General features: G+C 32.9%; 2 protein-coding genes and 1 long non-coding RNA gene across 4 annotated transcripts; 2 read left to right on the top strand and 1 right to left on the bottom strand.

Moving 5' to 3' along the window:
• Positions 1-12,470, top strand: LOC134725124 (putative nuclease HARBI1). Of its 2 annotated transcripts, XM_063588678.1 has the most exons (5): positions 1-407; positions 1,098-1,428; positions 1,733-2,056; positions 9,912-10,090; positions 12,275-12,470. In XM_063588678.1, the coding sequence occupies exons 1-4, from the start codon at positions 195-197 to the stop codon at positions 10,070-10,072; spliced, it is 1,029 nt and encodes a 342-aa protein (XP_063444748.1). In that variant the 5' UTR covers positions 1-194; the 3' UTR covers positions 10,073-10,090; positions 12,275-12,470. The 2 variants fall into 2 exon arrangements, 1 of the variants encoding a protein (XP_063444748.1); XR_010108520.1 differs by lacking the exons at positions 1-407; positions 1,098-1,428; positions 1,733-2,056 and adding an exon at positions 2,994-3,123 and having other exon boundaries at positions 12,275-12,288.
• Positions 4,907-6,633, top strand: LOC134725123 (uncharacterized). Its single transcript, XR_010108519.1, has 2 exons — positions 4,907-5,550; positions 6,217-6,633. It is a non-coding gene; the product is annotated as an uncharacterized LOC134725123 (long non-coding RNA).
• LOC134726429 (uncharacterized) lies at positions 11,099-14,764 on the bottom strand. The gene is made up of 3 exons (XM_063590832.1): positions 14,083-14,764; positions 12,268-12,463; positions 11,099-11,246 (listed from the first exon to the last, which is right to left on the bottom strand). Exons 1-3 carry the CDS (start codon positions 14,510-14,512, stop codon positions 11,099-11,101), a joined length of 774 nt encoding a protein of 257 aa, XP_063446902.1. The 5' UTR covers positions 14,513-14,764.
• Between the last annotated feature and the right edge of the window lie 7,639 nt (positions 14,765-22,403).

Genomic DNA, 22,403 nt, shown 5'->3' with positions numbered 1-22,403 from the left:
TGCAGCCGGTTGTACGAACGTTTCATTAAAGTTAACGGCTCATTAAAGTGTCATTAGCGCATCATTAACTAATGTGTCATTAAATCTGTTGTACAAATATTTTAATGAAGTAAAAGTTCATTAAACTGTCATTAAAAATCAAATTATTTAATGATGCCCATGGGGCATCATTAAGCGTTCATTAGCAATTAAAGATGGCAGCCAATGTTTTATTTGACCAACTCGGACGCCAGCGAAATGACCGTGTGTACAGGGAAAGAATTGATCACTTAGATCAAATGCGCGACGAGGAAGTTAGGAAAAGATACAGATTCAACAAAGAAAGTATAAGGTTCATTTGTAACTTACTTAGAGACAAATTGCAGCAACCCACTAAGAGATCACAGGCTCTCTCTGTAGAGCTCCAGGTAAATTATGAAACAGTTTTCGCATACAAACCCATTTCCACCTGTCAAAATACTGTTTACTAAATGACGTCATGTATCTATAACATTGGGAGCGATAACGGGCACTATTTTTGTTCCCGATCCGGTTTCTTCCATCAAATAGTAAACCTAATTGTTACACCTGTACCCGATTTAAAAAGTAAATAAACATATTTAACACAAATCTGTATATTACAATTGATAACTTAGTCCGAGATTGCTTTGACGTTTGAATGCCCTTTTATGGATTTGCCAAGGTGGAATAAAAAGCACTCCAAAGCAAAAACATAATTTTGTCTAAATTGTGTTGTTCTTTTCTATCTCGAAATCGGTATTTATTATGTGACACATTTCTAGGAGGTTCCGCTTAACTATATCTAAAAGAGAACACATAAATACTTGGATAAAACTTGGTTCGGGTACGCTCTAAAAATAACAAAGAGAAACAAAGCTAGATTTGTTTACGCTTTCCAGAATGAATTTAGGGGAGGGGGAGGGGGAGTATAATTCTTGATAACTATGAATATTATCAAAGACAGGTGAAAATTGAAATGACTTTAAGTGTATAATTATGAATTGACTTTACGCAAACAAAGATGCAATAAAGATGAAAAATTAAATCTGTTAATGTACAAGTCTTTATGACATTTAAAACATTTCTTTTAAATATAGGTCTTGATAGCATTACGTTTCTATGCTACTGGCAACTTTCTGCAAGTGTTGGGAGATACTGTTGGAATAGATAAGGGAACTGCATCTCGAGTAGTAAGAAAGGTATCCCTTGCCTTGTCAGAGCTCCTCCCAGTTTATGTAAAATGGCCTTCCGAGGACGAGAAGAGAGAAATAAAGAATGATTTCTACAAAATGGCTGGCTTCCCTGGAGTAATTGGCTGTATCGATGGGACACATGTTCGGATACAGCGCCCGTCTGAAAATGAACCTGCCTTTATAAACAGAAAAGGGTACCCTTCCATCAATGTACAGGCTGTTTGTGACAGCAAAGGTATGTACTGCAAGTATAAAATAAATCTTTCTGTCAAATCAAGAGTGCATGCCATTCATTGACAATCGCTTGTCACTGTACTAATAAAACGCTGCGTTGGTAGCCGAATCACAATTCAAATATAAACTGAAGACTTAATTGTAGTCAGAGCTTAAAAAACATGCGGAAACGACTCTGTTAAAATTTTAAATCGCTTCCCCTTTAAAAAAAGAGAGAGAAAAACATCGCATGATACTCAATTATAATTTAATTTAGTTGAAGTTATATTTGGTTTAATTCATATAGTAAAATCTCTTTATTCTAGGAAGGTTCACAAATCTAGTAGCAAGATGGCCAGGCAGTACCCACGACAGTCATATGTTAAGGACCAGCAACCTAAGAACCGTTTTAGAGAGGGACAACAACGGTTTACAAAATGGTATTCTTCTTGGTGACAGTGGTTATGCCTGTAAACCCTATTTAGTTACACCATACTTGAGACCATCTGACCAGAGCCAAGAAAGATACAATGGTTCACATTGCAGAACAAGAGTTACAATAGAAAGAGCTTTTGGATGGTGGAAAAGACGTTTCCACTGTCTACATGGAGAACTTAGGATGCACCCTGAGAGAGTCTGCACAATAATTGGTATGATATCTTTAAAACCCGATAAGTATAGTGTCTAAAATATATATAAAATATATTATACGGGAGTTTTTTTCATTAATCAATATTTTCGACTGACAGTGAAATACTGTATTCATTTAGGGACTTACTATTTTTTACCTGGGAAAGGGGCTGGTCATTTTGAAATCATACACATTTAGTTTTCTTGACCCCCCCTATAATATTTCACTTTTTTTTATTTGACCCCCCTTTATCGTTGCCTATTTAACATACCAAAATTTTGTTCACAAAAATATTGCAAACAATAAATATCCTCGGTGGATTGAGTCCAAAACCATATTTTGCCTTGAAATAGGGCTCTTCCAAGAATATTAGTTGATCATAGATCGGCAAGCCAGTACTTTGAACTTTTTTCTGACTTTTTTTTCGGATTTCCTGTATACTGGACTATAATTTAGCTAAACAAGTTAATCACAACATTTATAGCTGACTATGCAATATGGGCTGTGCTCATTGTTGAACGGGCCGTACGGTGACCTGTAGTTGTTAATTTCTGTGTCATTTTTTGGCTCCTGTGGACGTTTGTCTCATTGGCAATCGTACCATATATTCATTTAACATTTGATTTGTGAATGCAGGAGAGAGTGGTGTCGCTCCCTTTTAATATATTTTAAAAAAAATTGGTAGATGATATCGGAAGAGATTATTCAAACAATCATGACGACAGCGCCGCCCCCTTTTTTCCATATGTTAGTTTATACATTGTAAACTGCCTTCTTACATTTTCTTTCATGAAACCAGAGACATAAAATACAATTGTATTATATGTCTCTGATGAAATCTCAAATATCTGAACCCCGTTAAATAAATGTTAGGTATACCTTTAATATATTATTGGGATAAAGATGTATCTAGAGGCCATATTACCCTTTGTGAGCCTCAATAGGGCTTCTTTATAGACATGCGCATAAGTGATCGTTGAATACACATCTACAATGGAATGCCGAACAACAGGTGCCCCGTAAACATTGAAATATAGTCTATCGGACAACAGCTTGAACACAATGATGCACTACATTGCTTTAAAGGTAGGAAGAAAACAAAGCTTGTCAACTTTTATCCCGGGGACATCTGCCAGGCTCATAAAAAAGTAATTAATTCCAAGTTATCCGTCGTCAAGTATAATATTGTGCCAGCCGACTCGACCCATAAAACATTTTGAGACAACTCGGACCCTCAGAGCTCGGAACATCTATCACTATGCAGACGATTGAGTGATGCTCCCTAATTTTTTTTTAATTTCTGTACGATTTTGTCTTAGTTATTAAAGATGACAATTATAATACTTAAACATTTTTCTATAAAATAGAGGGTGGTCAAAGGGGGTTCTGAAATCTGAAAAACATGAAATAAAAATTACAAAATAGTTGCATATTTTAGCATATTTTTTTTTTTTATTCTCTACCAAACACATCAATCCAACATTTTAATTATTGCAGGCAAAATAGCATTATTTTCTATTTTGCCAGTGCCTTTCAAATAGCCACTGCCTATAATTAATTTCATGGACTTAATCTCCTATACCATACATGTACACATACAATATCTGTGCCAACTTTCAATAAATAAAGTTTACTGTTGGAATCAAATGCAGGACAAGCACATGCTTGTAAGGATAAGCACAAAAAATATAGAGAGTACTGACAAGAAACAACGAAAAAAACAATCATTCCATATACCAAATTATAGTTGATTTATGCATTAACTTATGATAGAAACTAAGTAACATTAAGGGTCTACATGTACATACAAAGTACAAATGTATGAAGCATCCAGGTCTTGGACCTTTTAAATTAAGCTTTTAAGAAGTAAGCCAACACGACAGCCAGATCACTTTCCCTATTTCAAGTTAATTGCAATGAAAGTCTCAGGTTTAACAACAATACATTTATGGTAAAAATACATGTAGTTGAAAGGCAGAAAAAGTTGTAGGAAAATAAGCCTTTACCATTCTTCAGATATAACACGAATCATCTTTTAATGCTTTGTCTGAGTTAGCATGATTGACTGTTGAATTTGCATGTCACTTATTTTGCACCTTAAATTCATCTATTTGATTTCACATGAAAGGTCTCAGACATTCCTGGCTTGAGTTTATATCCCTTGAGCAAAATACATATATTGAAAAAACTCAACCTGATATGTTTGGCATACATTCAGGATTTGCTGTGAATTTTTTGTATCGTGTACATGTATGTATTAATTTTTAATAACACTTTTAACATTAAATTTAAGCATTTTAAGTATTCCGAGTGTAAATTGGATGATTTGGTAATGAAAATGTATAATGGATTAATGCATGTCATTGTTTTCCCTCTGTGAGCCTCTGACATTCCTTAGTGTTCTGTATAGCTTTTGACTACTAGTACCTCACATAGTAACTAGTGATATGATGACACCCCTGGTTTTCCTGAATATATACCAACATCTCTGTGTTGTTATCTAATCACAAAATTAAACCTTGACACATTTTTAATCTGTAATATTAGTTTATATTTGCAGAATTGAACATCCTGTAGTTTAATTTTTTTCAGGATCAATACATTGAAATACAACAATGTATAATATAGTTCACTATTGCTTTATTTTTTATTAAAGGCAGTGCTTTAAGGCCTGACTTTTAAGTCATGAGGTTCATCTTTTCATACGCAATCTTTGCAGGGGGTCTTTTGGCCAGAAATAGATCCGGAAATGTTCGAATTTCTCCTCTTCTTTTTATGGTATGATATGGTTTTTATTTCTTTCATTTACATTGGGGACTAAAGAAACGATCAGTGTGTTTTGTTTGTTTTATAGAACATGTTATGAGTGTGTATTTTGCATTATAAGCAGTCAACCTGACTACAAACTATCATTATGTGTATTCCGTGCGGAAAGAGGTCGGGTCAATTTCGAGTGTTATCTGACATCTAAAGATTCTTTAATTAGTTCAGACGTTGATATAACAATGAAAAGTCGACTGAACATGATTAATATTGCATCTTCTATAATTCAAAGCGGAATTCGGTTTATGAACGAGAAACTGTAAAGCGTTTTCAATTTCGGTATTAGTTATGTATGTTGTCTACGTATTATCCTGGTTCCCGGTACTACGTTCCGGGTATTAGCTTTTTGTGTATGTGATGTGTAACATTACGATCGGGTACCAGCCAATCTACGTGTGTATGTGTACATGATTTCCCGCCAAAATGACCGTTTTACAGCTATGGAAAAAATAGTCCACAAACGTTCCGTATAATGATATCAAATTCATAATTAATCGTAACTTTTTTTTTATCTTTGTATAATAAATATAACAAAATGGATTCCACAAAATTGAAAATAGCATTATTTTACGAGGATTTCTCATATTTTTCTCACTTCCGGCGCAGTAATACGTATGTTTCGAAGAAGCTCGAAGAATTTGACAAAGTGAATTGAGAAGGAAACGGATAGATTTACGTCCTTGCTATCAGGTAAAACAATTTAAATGTACAGAACAAACACATTTACTTCACACAAATAGTACAGGCTTAAGCTTTTTGTTGTCTAATACACGACTGTAGTCTAGTCGACGGCGGTGACCTACAAGGTACGGGTCATACTGGGTCAAGTCTAAATATGTAAACATATCCACGTGCTATTAGGTAGAAAGCATCGTAATGCAATATCTACAATTTTTCCTCCTTTATACATCGTTTAACCAGATATATTCCTCCTTTATAAATCGTTTAACCCGATATATTTCTCTCAAATACACTTAAACACGGGTTGTATGTACGTATCTTTTCTAGTGTTTTCTTGTCCTTATTAAAGTTCATTTGTTGATGTTTAAATATTTTTGAACGACTGAACACAGGAGTGAATGAATGCAACAATTATATATACTGAAGACTTGGGCTGTACAATGATAGTGTACGTATTGCATACTGATAATTATTCTAGCTAGCTAGCAGTAATTATGTTAATTTAGGATGTAATGACAGGAATTCATGAGCTCAGGCTTTCTGAAAAAAATATCAATGACAATGTAAACAGGAACAAAACATTGACACGAATGCTGCTCTCTTCTATGTTATAGTTATTTAGGTATGTGTGTTGCACAAGTTTCAAAAAAATTAAGTTATAAAACTTTTTTTCAGGGCACAAACCCACTTTAAAGACACTTGTCTACTGCCATACCCATCCTAATTTCATGCACCATTTGCAAGCAAGAGACTGAATGGTTTGCAAAATTAAAAATCAGGACGGTGTCCAATTAAAACAAAAGAACTAAACTGGATGAATATTGTAGGAGAAATCTAGAGGAAAGTTTTGATTTGTGAAATTGGTTTTCCTGAAAAGCCATTCATCCTAGCCTGCAGAAAGGAACTATAACTGTCCACCACCAACTGACGAGCTAATGTTGAGCTTCACATATGGAATTAATCAAATACCATCAACGTTTGTGTTTTCAGCACAGATTTCACAAGTTATGACACAGCTGTGTTTTTTTATACCTGTTTATAGAGTTGTATACTAAATTTTATTTTTTTTATCAATAAATATATATTGTGTCATTTAAGAACTTGTATTTTGCCAAAAGATGCATACTAGTGAATGAAAGTGGTGCAGATCATTTTGCTTTGGTATATAGAATTGAATTACAATTGTTCATGTTATTGGAATGCTTATAAAAATAAGGAGATGTGGTACAATGTATATGATATTTAGTGAGTTAATCAAGCAAAAGTGAATAAGAAATTGGTATAAGCAGTTACAGGTACATGTACTACTGTACAATCTCAAACAATGAGAAAAACTCATACCGTAAAGAGAATTTCATATTTACTTACAAGTAAGTTTTGTTTTTGCGTTGAATAATTTTCTTCTATTGTTTTAATTGCAAATATTGGAAGTGGTTAAAATGCTAATGAGACAGCTGTTATGGCCACAGAGCCTTAATTGAAAACTTCTTTTTCATTCATACCAGTAGATTTTGCCTGGAGTTAGAAACATATCTGCCAACTTTTCAAAATGCACATGGGGGTTTTACATGAAAGATGGTTCATATAGTCATACAAAACCTCCAAGGGGGCCTTCAAATGGAAGCAGGACAAGTCGCCCCACTGGCTAATCGCCCCACTTTTTAAAAAAACGCCACAAACTGATTTATCAAATCGCCCCACATGTGAAATTGGTTTAATATTACTCCTGCCAACTTGCCCTACTTATAAAAAAACGGTAATATTTAGATTAATAATATATATATAATTAAAAATAAAAACTTGCACCACTTTAATGAAAACTAATGTACACAGAATACAAACAAACCGAAAATTAATTTACTTACTATTATTGATATATACTGAAATTATAATTCTAAAAAAACCCTGATTGTTAAAGAATAACTAAGTTTTGAAGCTCTAAGTTATTTGCATAACAATTGAAAAGAAACCTGTTAAGTGTATCATAATGCAATATATGGAATTGAACTTATATTCCATGGGATAACATCTTTTTCCATAAGTGGGGTGAGTTGGCATTACTAAATTCATCCTGGTTATTAATATATTTATCTAGATTTCACCGATTTCCATTAGGTGGGACCAGTTGGCAGGGGTAATATTAACGGGATTTAACACGGTTCACAAGTGGGGGGCGATTTGGTAATCCAGGTTGGGGCAGTTTTTTTGTCGAGCCTGCAACTTTTGTCGCAGAAAGCTCGACATAGGGATAGTGATCCGGGGGCGGCGGCGATGTTAGCTCAGTTCTTAAAAGCTTTATATTTTAGAAGGTGGGAGACCTGGATGCTTCATACTTTGTATATGGTTGCCTCATGTTACGAAGTTTCCGTCAGTCACATGTCCAATGTCCTTGACCTCATTTTCATGGTTCAGTGACTACTTGAAAAAAAAAGTTAATAATTTTTTGTAATGTTAAATTCTCTCTTATTATAAGTAATAGGATAACTATATTTGGTATGTACGTAGCTTGCAAGGTCCTCTTGCCCGTCAGACAGTTTTCACTTGACCTCGACCTCATTTCATGGATCAGCGAACAAGGTTAAGTTTTGGTGGTCAAGTCCATATCTGAGATACTATAAGCAATAGGTCTAGTAAATTCGGTGTATGGAAGCACTGTAAGGTGTACATGTCCAACTGGCAGGTGTCATCTGACCTTGACCTCATTTTCATGGTTTAGTGGTTATAGTTAAGTTTTGTGTTTTGGTCTGTTTTTCTTATACTGTTTGCAATAGGTCTTCTATATTTTGTGTATAGAATGGTTGTAAGGTTTCATGGTTCAGTGACTACTTGAAAAAAAGTTAAATTTTTTGTAATGTTAAATTCTCTCTTATTATAAGTAATAGGATAACTATATTTGGTATGTGCGTAGCTTGCAAGGTCCTCTTGCCCGTCAGACAGTTTTCACTTGACCTCGACCTCATTTCATGGATCAGCGAACAAGGTTAAGTTTTGGTGGTCAAGTCCATATCTGAGATACTATAAGCAATAGGTCTAGTAAATTCGGTGTATGGAAGCACTGTAAGGTGTACATGTCCAACTGGCAGGTGTCATCTGACCTTGACCTCATTTTCATGGTTTTGTGGTTATAGTTAAGTTTTGTGTTTTGGTCTGTTTTTCTTATACTGTTTGCAATAGGTCTTCTATATTTTGTTTATAGAATGGTTGTAAGGTGTACAGGTCTACCTGGCAGGTTTCATATGACCTTGACCTCATTTTCATGGTTCAGTGGTCAAAGTTAAGTTTTTGAGTTTTGGTCTTTTTTTCTAATACTATATGCAATAGGTCAACTATATTTGGTGTATGGAAATATTTCATGATCTACATGTCAGTCGCGCAGGTTTTATTTGACCTTGATCTCATTTTTTACAATTCATTGCTCAGTGTTAAGCTTTTGTGTTTTGATCTGTTTTTCTTAAACTATAAGCAATAAGTCAATTTTATTTGTTGTATGGAAGAATTGTTAGCTGTACTTGCCTACCTGGCATGGTTTATCTAACCTTGACCTCATTTTCATGGTTCAATTGTCAATGTTTAGTTTTCTTGGTTTATGTTAAGATTATGTGACAGTTGTAATAAAGCTTTATTATTAGGATTATCAACATAATATCAATGATTAGTAAAGAAGGCGAGACATTTCAGTGTGTGCACTCTTGTTTTTAAAGTGGGACGATTTGTCATGGATTCCCTTCAAATATATTCTAATGTGGTTTTTGGCTTCTTCGTGCATTAACAAGCTCATAACCATTGTTGAATTAATTGTTTTCTTTAAAATAGTCGACAAAATTGCTCTTACAAAATTTCCATTTGGGAGCCTTGAGCTCGATGGGGGAAATACTCTGCAAATACTGACAGTTGCCAGGTATGGTCATAAAAAAAGTTGACATGTTACTATGTACATTTACCATTATGTTACTTGATGTTCTTGCTATACACACAGTACAGAGACTAGTCAATCTTTGTGAACTATTTTTTATGAGAGTCATAGAATATGTGTATACAATCAATAATTAAGAATAGTCTATTTATATTGAAAAGGAAAAGTTCTTATATGTCTAAAGAAGAGGGACGAAAGACACCAAAGGGACAGTCAAACTCATAAATTTAAAGCAAACTGACAAGGCCATGGCTAAAAATGCATTTCATGGGAGGCACATAAAATATACTGTAAACATAGACTATAGATATAGGTGAACTAGGTACAAAAGAACTCTGAATCTTAAATTCTACAAACCACCTCTGTTCTATGGAAGATAATGGTATAACTGGACTAGAAATACACACAACCTGTAATTAACTGCCTTTACAGCGCTTTCGCGCTTTGATTGAAATAGGTGCTTGTGCAGTCTTGCACAATTTGGCAATTCTTTTAAGAGAGCCACAATTGGACCAGGACCAAGATGTTGACATTGGGGAGATTAATGGACAAAACAATGGCCAAGAAGATGGAAATGGTGTAAGAAACTACATTACAAGAACCTTTTTTAGCCAATAATTAAATATATATATGCAGGTAAGTTGTTACACAGTACATACAATTTTAGCATTCAAAATCATGAAATTCACACTAAGTAAACAAGTTATTAAGCAATGAGAATTTTTGGACATATAAATGATATAAATTACCCCTACTGAAAAATACCAAAAATTTTAGATATAATTAAAGTGAAAAGGGTCCTTGTTTGATCATGTTCTGTATAAGACCAGAACAAACTGCAACCTTTAATTGCTTAAGGTGGCTCGGGCCTAATCGAAGTTTCTATCAGAAGTGCCATATTTTTGGTTATTTTACTCTTTACAGAAAATCAATCAAATCAAATTGGTCGAAAAAAAATAGGGGGTCACGAACCATTTAAGCTCAAAATTTTACTTTTAAACAGGTATGTAAAAGGACTATTTTTCAATGAAGTGATCGGGAAAATAGAGGTGTTGACATATTTTTATCCGAATATCAAAAAAACGTTCTCTGATAATTGCTCCAAAACTGTTATATGAAAAGCTAGAATATAGCTTCAAAGAATGAGCTAATAAAAAAAATAGGTCACCGATAAGTGAAACAAATATTTTGCCTTAAAACCCAAGTCTTGGCGGGAAAATGGTGAAAATTGAAATGTCATTTTGACCCTTTAACAAATACGGATAATAACGAAAATATTCTATTAGTCACATAGCTACAATGATTCAACATTTCTAATCAATCAAAATATTCAAAAAAATCATATTGAATTTACGACAAATACTTTTGTAACTCATGCGTGAAATTATACACAGTCGAAAAGTCCTGAGCCACCTCAATTCAACTTCATTGTGTCTTGGATGACGGGCTGTCCCATAAGCAGTCATACTAAATCTACATCTTTTAAATTGATATTCAGGCCATTGTGCTAAAAAAATATACTGAAACTAATGGTTAAAACAATATTATGCATCTAACCAGTGTGAAAATTATGTTAAGATAACAAACAAATATTCTCTTAAAACCAAAGTCGGTATATGTAATCACAATAATCAAATAATTAAATCAATCTTCAATGTCTAGATGTATTTTAAGCTTCTTATTCATTAGTTCATAATATAGTGTTTGCTGAATTAATTTTTTCTTTTGTTCAACCAGCACCTCATATTGCATTCTTGTCACATCTTCAGGTTTTATTTTCCTCTTCTTGGTTCTGAAAGCATAGAAAAGTTTATTAAAAGCATTTTATTTGAGCAGTCATACAGTACATATAATTTTGTTTCCGAGGTTGAAGATAAGTCGCTGAGTGTTATTTATTGCTTTTAGAAAAAGACCTTTATCTCTGCTATTAATTTCTCCCTGTTCAAAGTGTTTGTCAGGATTGTTTTAACCCAAATAATTTTTTGTAGAAAAAAACAAATATTTGTTGAGTCTTAGAGGCATGATTTTTTTTATTAGTTGTTAATGGCTTTATACTAGCTGTCAGATAACTGTGAGTACTCTCAGATCTGTTCCTTTTGTCTTTTTGTGTCGGAATGTATAAGTACCCGGTTATGTCCACTTGTATTTTTGTCTATCTGATGAGTTAAGCTTTTTTCAACTGATTTTTATAGTTCATACTGTTATACCACTGTCCAAGGTTAGGGGAGGGTTTGGATCCGGCTAACATGTTTAACCCCGCCACATTATTTATGTATGTGCCTCTCCCAAGTCAGGAGCCTGTAATTCAGTGGTAATCGTATGTTCATGTGTTACATATTTGTTTTTCTTTCCTTTTTTTACATAAATAATACCGTTTGTTTTCTCGTTTGAATTGTTTTACATTGTCTTATCAGGGCCTTTTATAGCTGACTTTACGGTATGGGCTTTGCTCATTGTTGAAGGCTGTATGGTGACCTATAGTTGTTAATGTTTGTGTCATTTTGGTCTTTTGTGGATAGTTTTCTCATTGGCAATCATACCCCATCTTCTTTTTTATAGGTTGCTTAGAATACATATACTAGTATATGTAAAACTTAATTACTTAATTTTTTAAAGGACAGACGAGAACAATTTTAACTAACATGGCCTCTGAGTCATGTATTTAACTAATAGTTTATTTCTGTATAAATAAATATCCTAGTTTGTATTATTATGTGAACCTTGTATAAAGGCTTTCACTTCAAATATTTTGCTAGAACAGCTTATGTCTCCATATATGATGTTATTTTAAAGTAATACAGGTAAATTTATACTTTTCAGATGTTAAATGCACATCAATGATCTGCACATCTTCTGTTGATGCTGCAGGTGCTCTCTCTTCACACTCTATTGATGGACTGGGATGGCTTGTGGATACAGAATTAGCAGATCCTTCTTTGAATTGATCAACAAACTTTGATAGTAAATTCATTGATTGTGGCGTACCAACAATTTCAACTGCCTCATGACCTTAAAGACATAAAAAAAACTTTTCTAGCTTATCATAATAAATCAATGATTTGAAGTAATAAATAGTCTATTGATATATATTTTATAAGAAGATGTGGTATAATAGCCAAGGAGACAACTCTCCACCCAAGTCACCATGTATTTAAGGAATGACCATTAAAAAAAATCTATGTTGAAATAACATAAAAAATATGGTGCACAATGAATAACCTGTGTTGCTTCTTTTTTTAAATTGTGCTTCACTATTCTTATTTTATTTCGAAAAAGACAGATAAAATATAACAGTTACCGGTAAGTTAATCGAAAGTGTGATCCCCAATGAAATATGAATACAGTAATATGATGCAGGTGCCTACAAAACAGACAAGTTACATGTTAAAATAATAATATTTTATTGTGTTGTACCTCTATCAAGTTCTTGTTGAAACTATTTTGGAAGCTAGGAGCTATCATGGAACTAAAGAAAACTTGTGTGAAGTTCACCAGGATAATGGTTTACAACATCAGGGGATATGGGTTAGCAACACCAAGGGGCTATAGGTTTTGTAATGACGTGTGTTAACCAATTAAAATCCTAGAAATATACTAAGCCGGGGATAATTAATTTTCACTCAAAACTTAAAACCAATAAAAAAAGTAAGAAGGTAACATTTTACATAATTATCTTAAATGATATAGCTTACATAACCATGATAGTTGGCTTAAAATTTAATATTCACATACACTGAAGTAACATAAAACATGAACAGAGATTTCATGTAATGATGAGAAAAAAATATATCATATGGTAATTGTGTTTTTATTTGTTTGACTGTTTTGTCTAAATGTTTGTATCATTAGTATTCAATAAAGAGTACATGTATATACATTGCAATGATGAATCATAAACATTTTGTATGAAGTACACAGCAGAAATAGTAGTATATAGGTAAGGCAGAAACCTGTAGGTAAATTTACATTAATGTATCAAAGAGTACCAGGTATATAGTGTCATTGACTCTTCTAAAATGAAAAAGGAACAGGGATAGACTTTCTTGCAGTTGAAATCTCTCGCTTAATCAGTCTTACACTCGCACCTATCAGTTATACAGCTTTGAGTTGTAAATTCCAGAACTTATATTATGGTGAAACAATATGTCATCATGTGATGATTGAATACTATAATAGTACATCTACATATAATGCTTCTTAACTTTAATATGAATCAAATTATAAGAATTTTATTGAAGGCCCAATATCAGGTTTTTAAATTATGAATGCTGTATGTCTAAAGAATAATAATCCAAATATGGAAGTATGTACACTATACACTATACATTTATATATATATATATATATATATATATATATATTAGTTTAAATCTCAAAAGGGAAAAAAACACACAAATAAAAACGTTTCATATGAAATTGTCGTTTCTTTAGGGGGAGGGGCATGACCTTTATCGGGATTCCAGGATTGATGCTTTCGGGATGTCGGGATTTGGATTTTTTAAATTTGGGACCTCGGGATTTCATTTGTTAAGCTCGAGATCAGGACCCTTTCTACCCCATCTAATATCTATATTGATGACATAAAGTACATTTAAAATTAAGTGTAAGCAAACAAAAACATATTGTACCTGTTGTTGTGAGACTAGAATCTTCAATTGGTGACTCCACCCCCTGCAATCCCGTAAAACTGGGGCAATCCTTGTATATGTCAACAATCCTTTCCTGTGCCTCTGTCAAAGGTTTTGGTGGTGGACCACCGCCAGTTCTCTGGTGGTCACGGGCCTTTTCTGAGTAGGCTTTTTTGGCCTCTTGATGCAAATTTGACCACTTATTTTTAATTTCTTTTGTGGATCTGGGGCACACACCTAAAGAGTTGACCCTTTCGGTTATGTGCTCCCAGATCAACTTTTTTTTTTCACTGGTCACGGAACTGGTGCCCAGACTTGAATTAAATTTATCACTAATAATGGATATGTTCTGTTGCACCAGTTCCGTGATCAGTGTTATTTCAGACGATTCGAAGTTTTTTGAACGATTTCTCTGCGTCTTTTTCTCCATGTCTCTATAGTTTGGGCGTTGTTAATATTATAGCAGACGACGGATGTTTACAACTTAGGGAATTGTGGGAAATATTTAGGGGAAAACCAATATTTAATGATAGTTTAATGACGCACCCTTCATTAAATGTTCATTAGTTAATGAGCAACAAAAGTGTGCTTCGTACAACACATTTTAATGGACTCATTAACTAATGTTACATTAACAACTTAATGCATCATTAAGCCTTAATGACTCATTAAGCTAATGACACTTTCGTACAACCGGCTGCTGAACATCTTTGTTTAATTTATCTTATAGAAGCAGAAAAACTATAATTTTTTGAGGCATTTGGTAATATCAAGGATACTAATGACAATATATATATATATATATTTTGTCAGTTTTTGTAGACACATCATTGATACCAGGATTCAAATGAACTACGCCAAATCTTCCATTAAAAAAAAAACGTTTCAAAGACAAACATATAGATTTGCCTTGAAACAAGAAATTCGAAACAATCTTTTTGTAAATAAACATACTTAATATGTATTCCAGTAACCAGATCTAACCAGCTAAGAGACTATGATGAACATTTGAAAAAAATACAAAGCCTAATATTAGGAAGAGCTTGCATTGTCCCATCTGGCTAGTTAAACTTCATCAATCTGTATCACTCTCAGCAAAACAAGGAAGTATATATAATCAAATAATAAATAAAAGACTCCGAATGTTACATAATTGCACGAGACATGCATAAATTGCAAATAAACGTTTCTTCAGCTATCAAAATAAAGCTAAATTTGATTTTGTTTTTTGTACTTGAATTACGCAACTGTTCAAATTATCTTGCATATAAATCATTTTGATAAACATAAGAACCAAACGATAAATTATTTGATGTTTGTTAAATAATCTACAACTGCGTCATAATTAAAATTACGACTTTCCTTTTTGTTTTCAAACTTTACATTCTACTAAAAAAAAAACTAAACAAAAAATAACCTTCAGCTTGCGTTTTTTTATCATTAGGACATCGCCTGAAGCTACTTAAGTAATATGTGCAAACCCATATTTTCAAAAGTTGTTTGTATTATCTTTTTATTATTATTAATTTACCAATAAACACTTTTTATTTGATAAAAAAGATACACATTCGTACGACACTAAAAAACATTCCGGGTCAAGGTTACAAAACAAAAGGATACCAAACCATTACGTTTGTTAATGCTGATAAGTGGCACTCGAATCTGAAAAGTTAATAGCCAAAAAATTACGTTATTGATCAACATTGAAAAACCACAAATTATTGGAAGAAATGAAAAATAAGACAAAGGCTTTTCAATGGTAAACTTCTCATCATTGTCCTTTTACGGTAATCGTGCGAGTGTCTTTGTCCTAGAACCACATGTCTTCCTTCTGTCCTTTCTTTTTTACGGTGACTGTGTTAGTATCTGTCACATGTAAGTTTCATTTTTGTTATATTCGTTTTTATATATGGTAAAATGTGTTAGCCTTTGTTATGTTTATGTTTTAATATGCTTGTCCTTTTGTTCTCCTACTTCTTGTTCTAGTTTTTCAATTCCTAGTTATCGTTTTGGTGTTTTTCCATTCCTACTAAATTTTCAAGTAATAAGAAGTAGACTCCTATGTTGATCTTGTCTTGATGCTCATTTTACTACTAAGTGGAACTAACGTGATAAAGGAAGCTTTTTTGTTGTTAAGAGTAGCGTTGCTTTGATAAATATGAATAAGGAAATATGTTAATGTGCAAGTCAAACGCATGGATAGTTAATATATTCGCGTGAAATCATTTGAGGAATGTTATTGAAAGAAAAATGGTTTCTGATATGAGCTTAACAATGACAAAGGCACCTGTCTATTTTTGAGTCCTCTTTGCTCTGCAGCTTCTTACTTTATTTGACCCTTTAACTTATTTTTATGCATACGTCACTGATGAATCTTTGCTAAACGGAATTGCGAACACAAATGTGATCTGGTATCTATGAAAAGTTTATTTATTAGAAAGCTAGGTCGATGTCACTGTTGATAGAGGTTTAATCACCGAGGGTATCTCTAGGTCAGAGGTCAGCAAATATGTGTTGATTTGCGGTATTATAGTCATGATCATGCTTACAAATTGACTGTAAACAAAAGCTCACATCTTATCCACACAAGGTTGATTAACATGGGTGCATTCTGCAAAACTTTTAGGAAGTTGAGGTACTCTATGCTTTTAACTTCGTCTTTTATTTGTCCTTTTTAACCTCTTACCAGTGAATCTTTTGTAGACCAATCGTGCGTCTTGTGTACACGATTTAATTCCTGGTATTCATGATGAACCTATCATTTTGAATGATATATTAACCGTTAGATAACGGTTATTTTATTTAGTGTTCTTTGGTTGATGTCTGAATAACTTATTAAGTTCCCATCATATCGTTCAATGTACATGTTTTAGACTTGAATGGAAAAGAAACAAACATAAACATGGGCTATGTGGTTTTTAAAATTGAATCCTACCATCATCTGTTTTGTTTTCTTAACATAGTATTTCAAGCAAGAAAGTTCTCATATAAATATATAATCTAGCTCTTGTTACAAAGAGAATAAATAACGATAAGTGAGCCAACATTTAGTAAACAGGCTAATTACAGTAAAAAATATCCATTGAAATTTTAACCAACGTATAGGAAAACAGCTATGATATAATTGATTTCATCAATATTTCTTAATAAATCTGAATCAGTTTTGTGAAAATGAGCCTTAAGAGCATTCGACTTACTTTAAATCTAATTTAATGTTTAGAAATAAATCGCTTTCAAACAACCGATTAACCATTTTGTACAATTTAATTACCTTCTATCTCGTTTAATAATTATAATAGATCAAAACAAATTATCGCTTAGATCTGCGTCTTATTTGGTTGAACATTTGTTTCTTAATTTTATTTCAAATAGATATAGAAGATACTCTTTTTTTCAATGATTTTTTAGTAAGTTTGTATAGTTATAGGTATGATTGTTGCATCGTACCATTGCTATCAGCGCCTTAATAACTAGAAATACGACATCTCAGATCTGTGGCTTATTTCAAGTACCTATATATGCATTACTTTAAGTCTTGATTTTTAGTGTTCCTATTGTCATCTGATAAAGTCAGGTCGATTATAAGGTACACAGTTTTATCTGTTATCGAAATATTTCTCTTTGAACCTGTCTCGGTTTTCTAAATACAACTGGAAACTTCATTCGACAATGATTAAATTAAGAAGTGTTACTGTAGATACTATATTATTCGTTGGATAAAATAGAGGGACGAAAGATACAAAAGGGACCGTCAAACTCATAAATCTAAAATAAACTGACAAAGCCATGGCTAAAAATGAAAAATAAACAGACAAACAGACAAACAATAATAAGTTCAACACTTGTACTTATTCTTGTTTTTCTACTCGCATACCATCGAAACTCAATTTGACTCTTTTTATTTATTTAGTATACAAAGGGGGCGAAAGATACCAGTGGGACAGTCAAACTCATAAATCGAAAATAAACTGACAACGCCATGGCTAAAAATGAAAAAGACAAAAAGACAAACACTAGTACACATGACAAAACATAGAAAACTCAGAATAAGCAACACGAACCCCACCAAAAACTAGGGGTGAGCACAGGTACAAAACTGACCTTTGTATAAAGTAAAATCACAGAAATACTGAACTCAGAGGAAAATCAAAACTGTATTATATAGACACAAACATACCATTTATATCGGTTTGTGTAGTATAGCTCATGTATAGTATATGTTTCATAATTTTTTCATGATACACCAACCCTCCTCCCCAAACCCCCGAAATCAAAAAAGCAATCTGTTGTTGTTTTTATATGAGGTTTCATTTAAGATATCCAGCGTTCCCACAAATTCAGGCACTTGGAATGGGTATGTTTGGAACCTTGTAAGAATAAGGTAATATTCGTATCTTCATGTCACAATTTGTTATTCATTTTAGAATATATATGGCATGTTAAATGACTATTTCTGTAGAAGAGAAATAATGAGAGTTGGGGTATACTAATATTGAGAGCGGGAGTGGATCGAACCCCTTGGCTAGCGAAGATGATTAGATCTTACATCACAAAAACTAATCTTGATGTAAATATACGACAATTTGACTTAATTATAATCAAAGGTACCAGGCTTAGAATTTGATGAAAATCGAGTCCTAAATCGTCCTAAGTATAGGAAATTACTTATTATTATCTTACTTTTAATGTACAATGTAAATAAACTGATTCCGTAATTAATACAAAAAATGATATTTAATGTGAATTTAAAGGATTGTGTTCTCGCAAATTCGTATTAAAGTGAGAGTTTCAGACAATATAAATGAAGTGTACTTATACAGAAAGCTACGAGAAGCTGACAACTCATAATCAACTGTTTCTTCTAATTAATTGTTACCAGTTTAATGCTATCAAGGATCGACTCTAGAATCGTTAGCCTTGTCATTAATGTCAAATGATTTTACGAACTTCTTTTCTACATAAATTGTGCAGATAATAAGATAATATTATACTAAGAAATATATCACTCCTTTGTAATGTCAGTTTTAACTTTAGTGTATAGCTTTATGAACAGAGCATTGATTTATGATAATAGCTTACTGTTTTTTTGTGGTTTTTATAATGTAATTTAAATATGCCATTTGTTTCCTGGATTAATGTAGAATGTCTGGTTTGCGTTAAAAGAAGAAGAAAAAGAGTGACCCTACTTCTATTTCACAGTCATCCTTGGGGATGAGCAGACAAGAAACATATTATTTGCACAATTTATGTAGAAAAGACGTTCGTAAAATCCTTTGACATTAATGACAAGGCTAACGATTCTAGAGTCGATCCTTGATAGCATTATTGTTCGTTTCTCTTTGTGTTGCATTTTAACGTTGAGTCGTTTGTGTTTTCTCTTATTTTTGAGATATTGAGATAAGACGTGGCACGGTACTTGTCTATCCCAAATTCATGTATTTGATTTTCATGTTACATTTGTTATTCTCGTGGTGTTTGGTCTGTTTCTGTGTGTGTTGCGTTTCGGTGTTGTTTCGTTGTTCTCCTCTTATATTTAATGCGTTTCGCTCGGTTTTGGTTTGTTACCCCGATTTTGTTTTTTGTCCATGGATTTATGAGTTTTGAACAGCGGTATACTACTGTTGCCTTAATATACCACCATCAATATCAGATGAGATAACGTTACGTAGTATTAGTACAAAAAAGCCGACAGTATATTTCTTCAACATTTCTGGAAGACAACAGAGGAACTATCATTAATGATTGAACAGGAAGTTACATAGAATAGATGATATGTCTCTGTCAGGAAAAGGTTGATGTATTCTAAACCAAACCCCGCGATATCCATTTGAAATGTGGGCTGAACAAATTGACAAACATAAAAGAGCAATCAATTTTGAGAAGTTCTTTGAATGCAACTGCCTTACCTACCAAATACGTATTGAACTGTTTATGGTTGAAATACATTCATGAAAGAATTCTAAATTATTTAGATTATATATTTTTTTATTTGAAAATTCAGTTGGATATGTGGGATCTTCAACAGAGAGATTAAATATCTAGCGTTTAATTTATCATGAGAACAAAATACTGTTTAAGAAGAACTGATCAGTCATTCAACAACGGAGTTAGACCAACGTTAAATGCAGAAAAGACCACAACCAATTGGTTTTGGATCGCATCTCAATAAAAATACACGGATAAGGTAATTGAGAAATGTACGTCCCCTCCTATATCGACATTACTGGTTATAGTACATTAACGTTAACTGTGCATATTAACGCAAGTATTGATGGTACAGGAGCGGTATTGTATCTGAACACATAGATAGCATCTTAACTACAATAAGAAACCACAAATCCTCTGAAATCAGACAAAGTGAGCAATATTTGTGATAAGACGTATCAATGTAATGCTTTATACTTTATTTGTCTTTGAAACAATCTTTTTCCACAAACTAAACGCCAATTTGTTTCAGAAAATACTGGTTGCCTAATTCAGAGACCGTCATCGATCCGTGTCTCAAATGCTTTATCGCATGTTCAGTCAACGTACTGCCCGCGAAATCCAAATCATTATGTTCCTCATTTTCATGTCTTTAAAAGATTTTGAACAATTAACCGTGTATACTTACTGACTGACTTTGTCTACTTTATTACTGTGTTCACACTCTTTGCTTCAACACTTTGCGGACATCTTCTAGTTGCTGCCTATGCCAGACGTAGCTTACAAAGTGCAGAGAGACTGACCAATAAAAGAATGTTTTGAGCTCATAAATTATCGGTGACTAACAGCTTTCACGAGTATTTGTATGGCAGTTAATTTGATGTCAGAACGTATAATATTTCATTCAAATATACATTTGATCGAAGCTAGACACCGTCTGACATAGATGTGTCGCCTCTCATATATATTGACCAACAGAACAGATAAGTCAAATACAGATGCTGATGTTCCATCTAGGATACAACCGGAGATATCAACAGATGTTTCGTGATAAAAACGATATATATAACTTGAATTTCTTCATTTGCACTATTTATTTAGACAGATTATTTATTTATTCAGAATGCCGTTACTAAAGATTTTCATTAATCATTTAGGTCGATTTAGTGACATTTCACGTAGGACGCAGACCTCTCTATTTACAGAGTTATACTCAATTCTCAGTGAATTTTGATAAGACACATATAAACTCAAATCATATATACCAGTAATGCATAATAAATTGAAAATAAACAAAACGTATCATACAATTGTCTAAATTCAAACAAATGTTCAGACTGTAGTGTGCTCAAGACAATATAAAACTACAGCCGACATGAAAGAGTAAAACCTGAAAGTGTTCCCCCATTCTTTGACTGGTCCAACCATATAACAAAAAGAAGGGAATCACCCATCCAATTTAACAGAACAAGACTATTACTGATACAGAAAATAAACCTAGGGATGACTTGTCATAACTTGCTTTTGGACCAGATCCAAATAAACAAAACCAAGATGCAGATCTTAGTGTAATTATACATACTTTTAAAATCATGATAAACTATCTGCTGTTCAGATTGTTAATTTATTGTAACTACATAACGGCCTTAACACCATAATACACAACATTATACATGCAACATTTTAACGTTTAGCCATGTTGATCTTCGCCAATTCTTATCAGGTATTTTGAATGGAAAAAAAATCAGATATCTCTGTTGATATGTTTAATTATGTTCAGTTTTTTTTTGTTATATTCAGTTGACGTGACTCGTCACTTATACATTGCTTCATTGGGTTATTGTGCTATGGTACATTTGTGTATTCTTGTTTTTAGTTTTTGCAAAGTATGCTTCGTCTATGTCTTGCTTGTTTTTCTTTTTGAGTATATTTGTCTGCTTTTATGGTGATCAAGGTAATATAACAATGTTGACGGCTGTACCCCAATTATTGACTTTTTTTTACCTATATCATTGGTGTCTGTTTGTTTTGTTCAAACATCGTTTTCAATATAAAGGAATGTTATGCGACTGTCATATAAATGACAGGTTATACTAGCTTAGAAACCCGAACCCGTTTAATCCACTATTTTCTGTATAAGTAAATGACTGTACCAATTCATAAATATGACAGGTGTTTTCCCTTTGTTTGCTGTGTTTTTAGCTTTTGAATTTGTCATTTGATAAGGAACTTTTCCGATTTGAATTTTCCTCGGAGTTCGGTATTTTTGCCCATCCTAGATGTATAAAAAAGAAAAAAAGTAAAAAGAATTTCGTTGTTGGCCTTACTGAGTATCATATATCTGACATCGATAAATCATTTTTCTCAGTATTTTCTCAATTTTTGTTTTGAACTTT

Source organism: Mytilus trossulus, chromosome 7 (assembly GCF_036588685.1).
Source record: "Mytilus trossulus isolate FHL-02 chromosome 7, PNRI_Mtr1.1.1.hap1, whole genome shotgun sequence".
Taxonomy (NCBI): domain Eukaryota; kingdom Metazoa; phylum Mollusca; class Bivalvia; order Mytilida; family Mytilidae; genus Mytilus; species Mytilus trossulus.
This window is presented reverse-complemented; position numbering and strand designations above follow the sequence as displayed.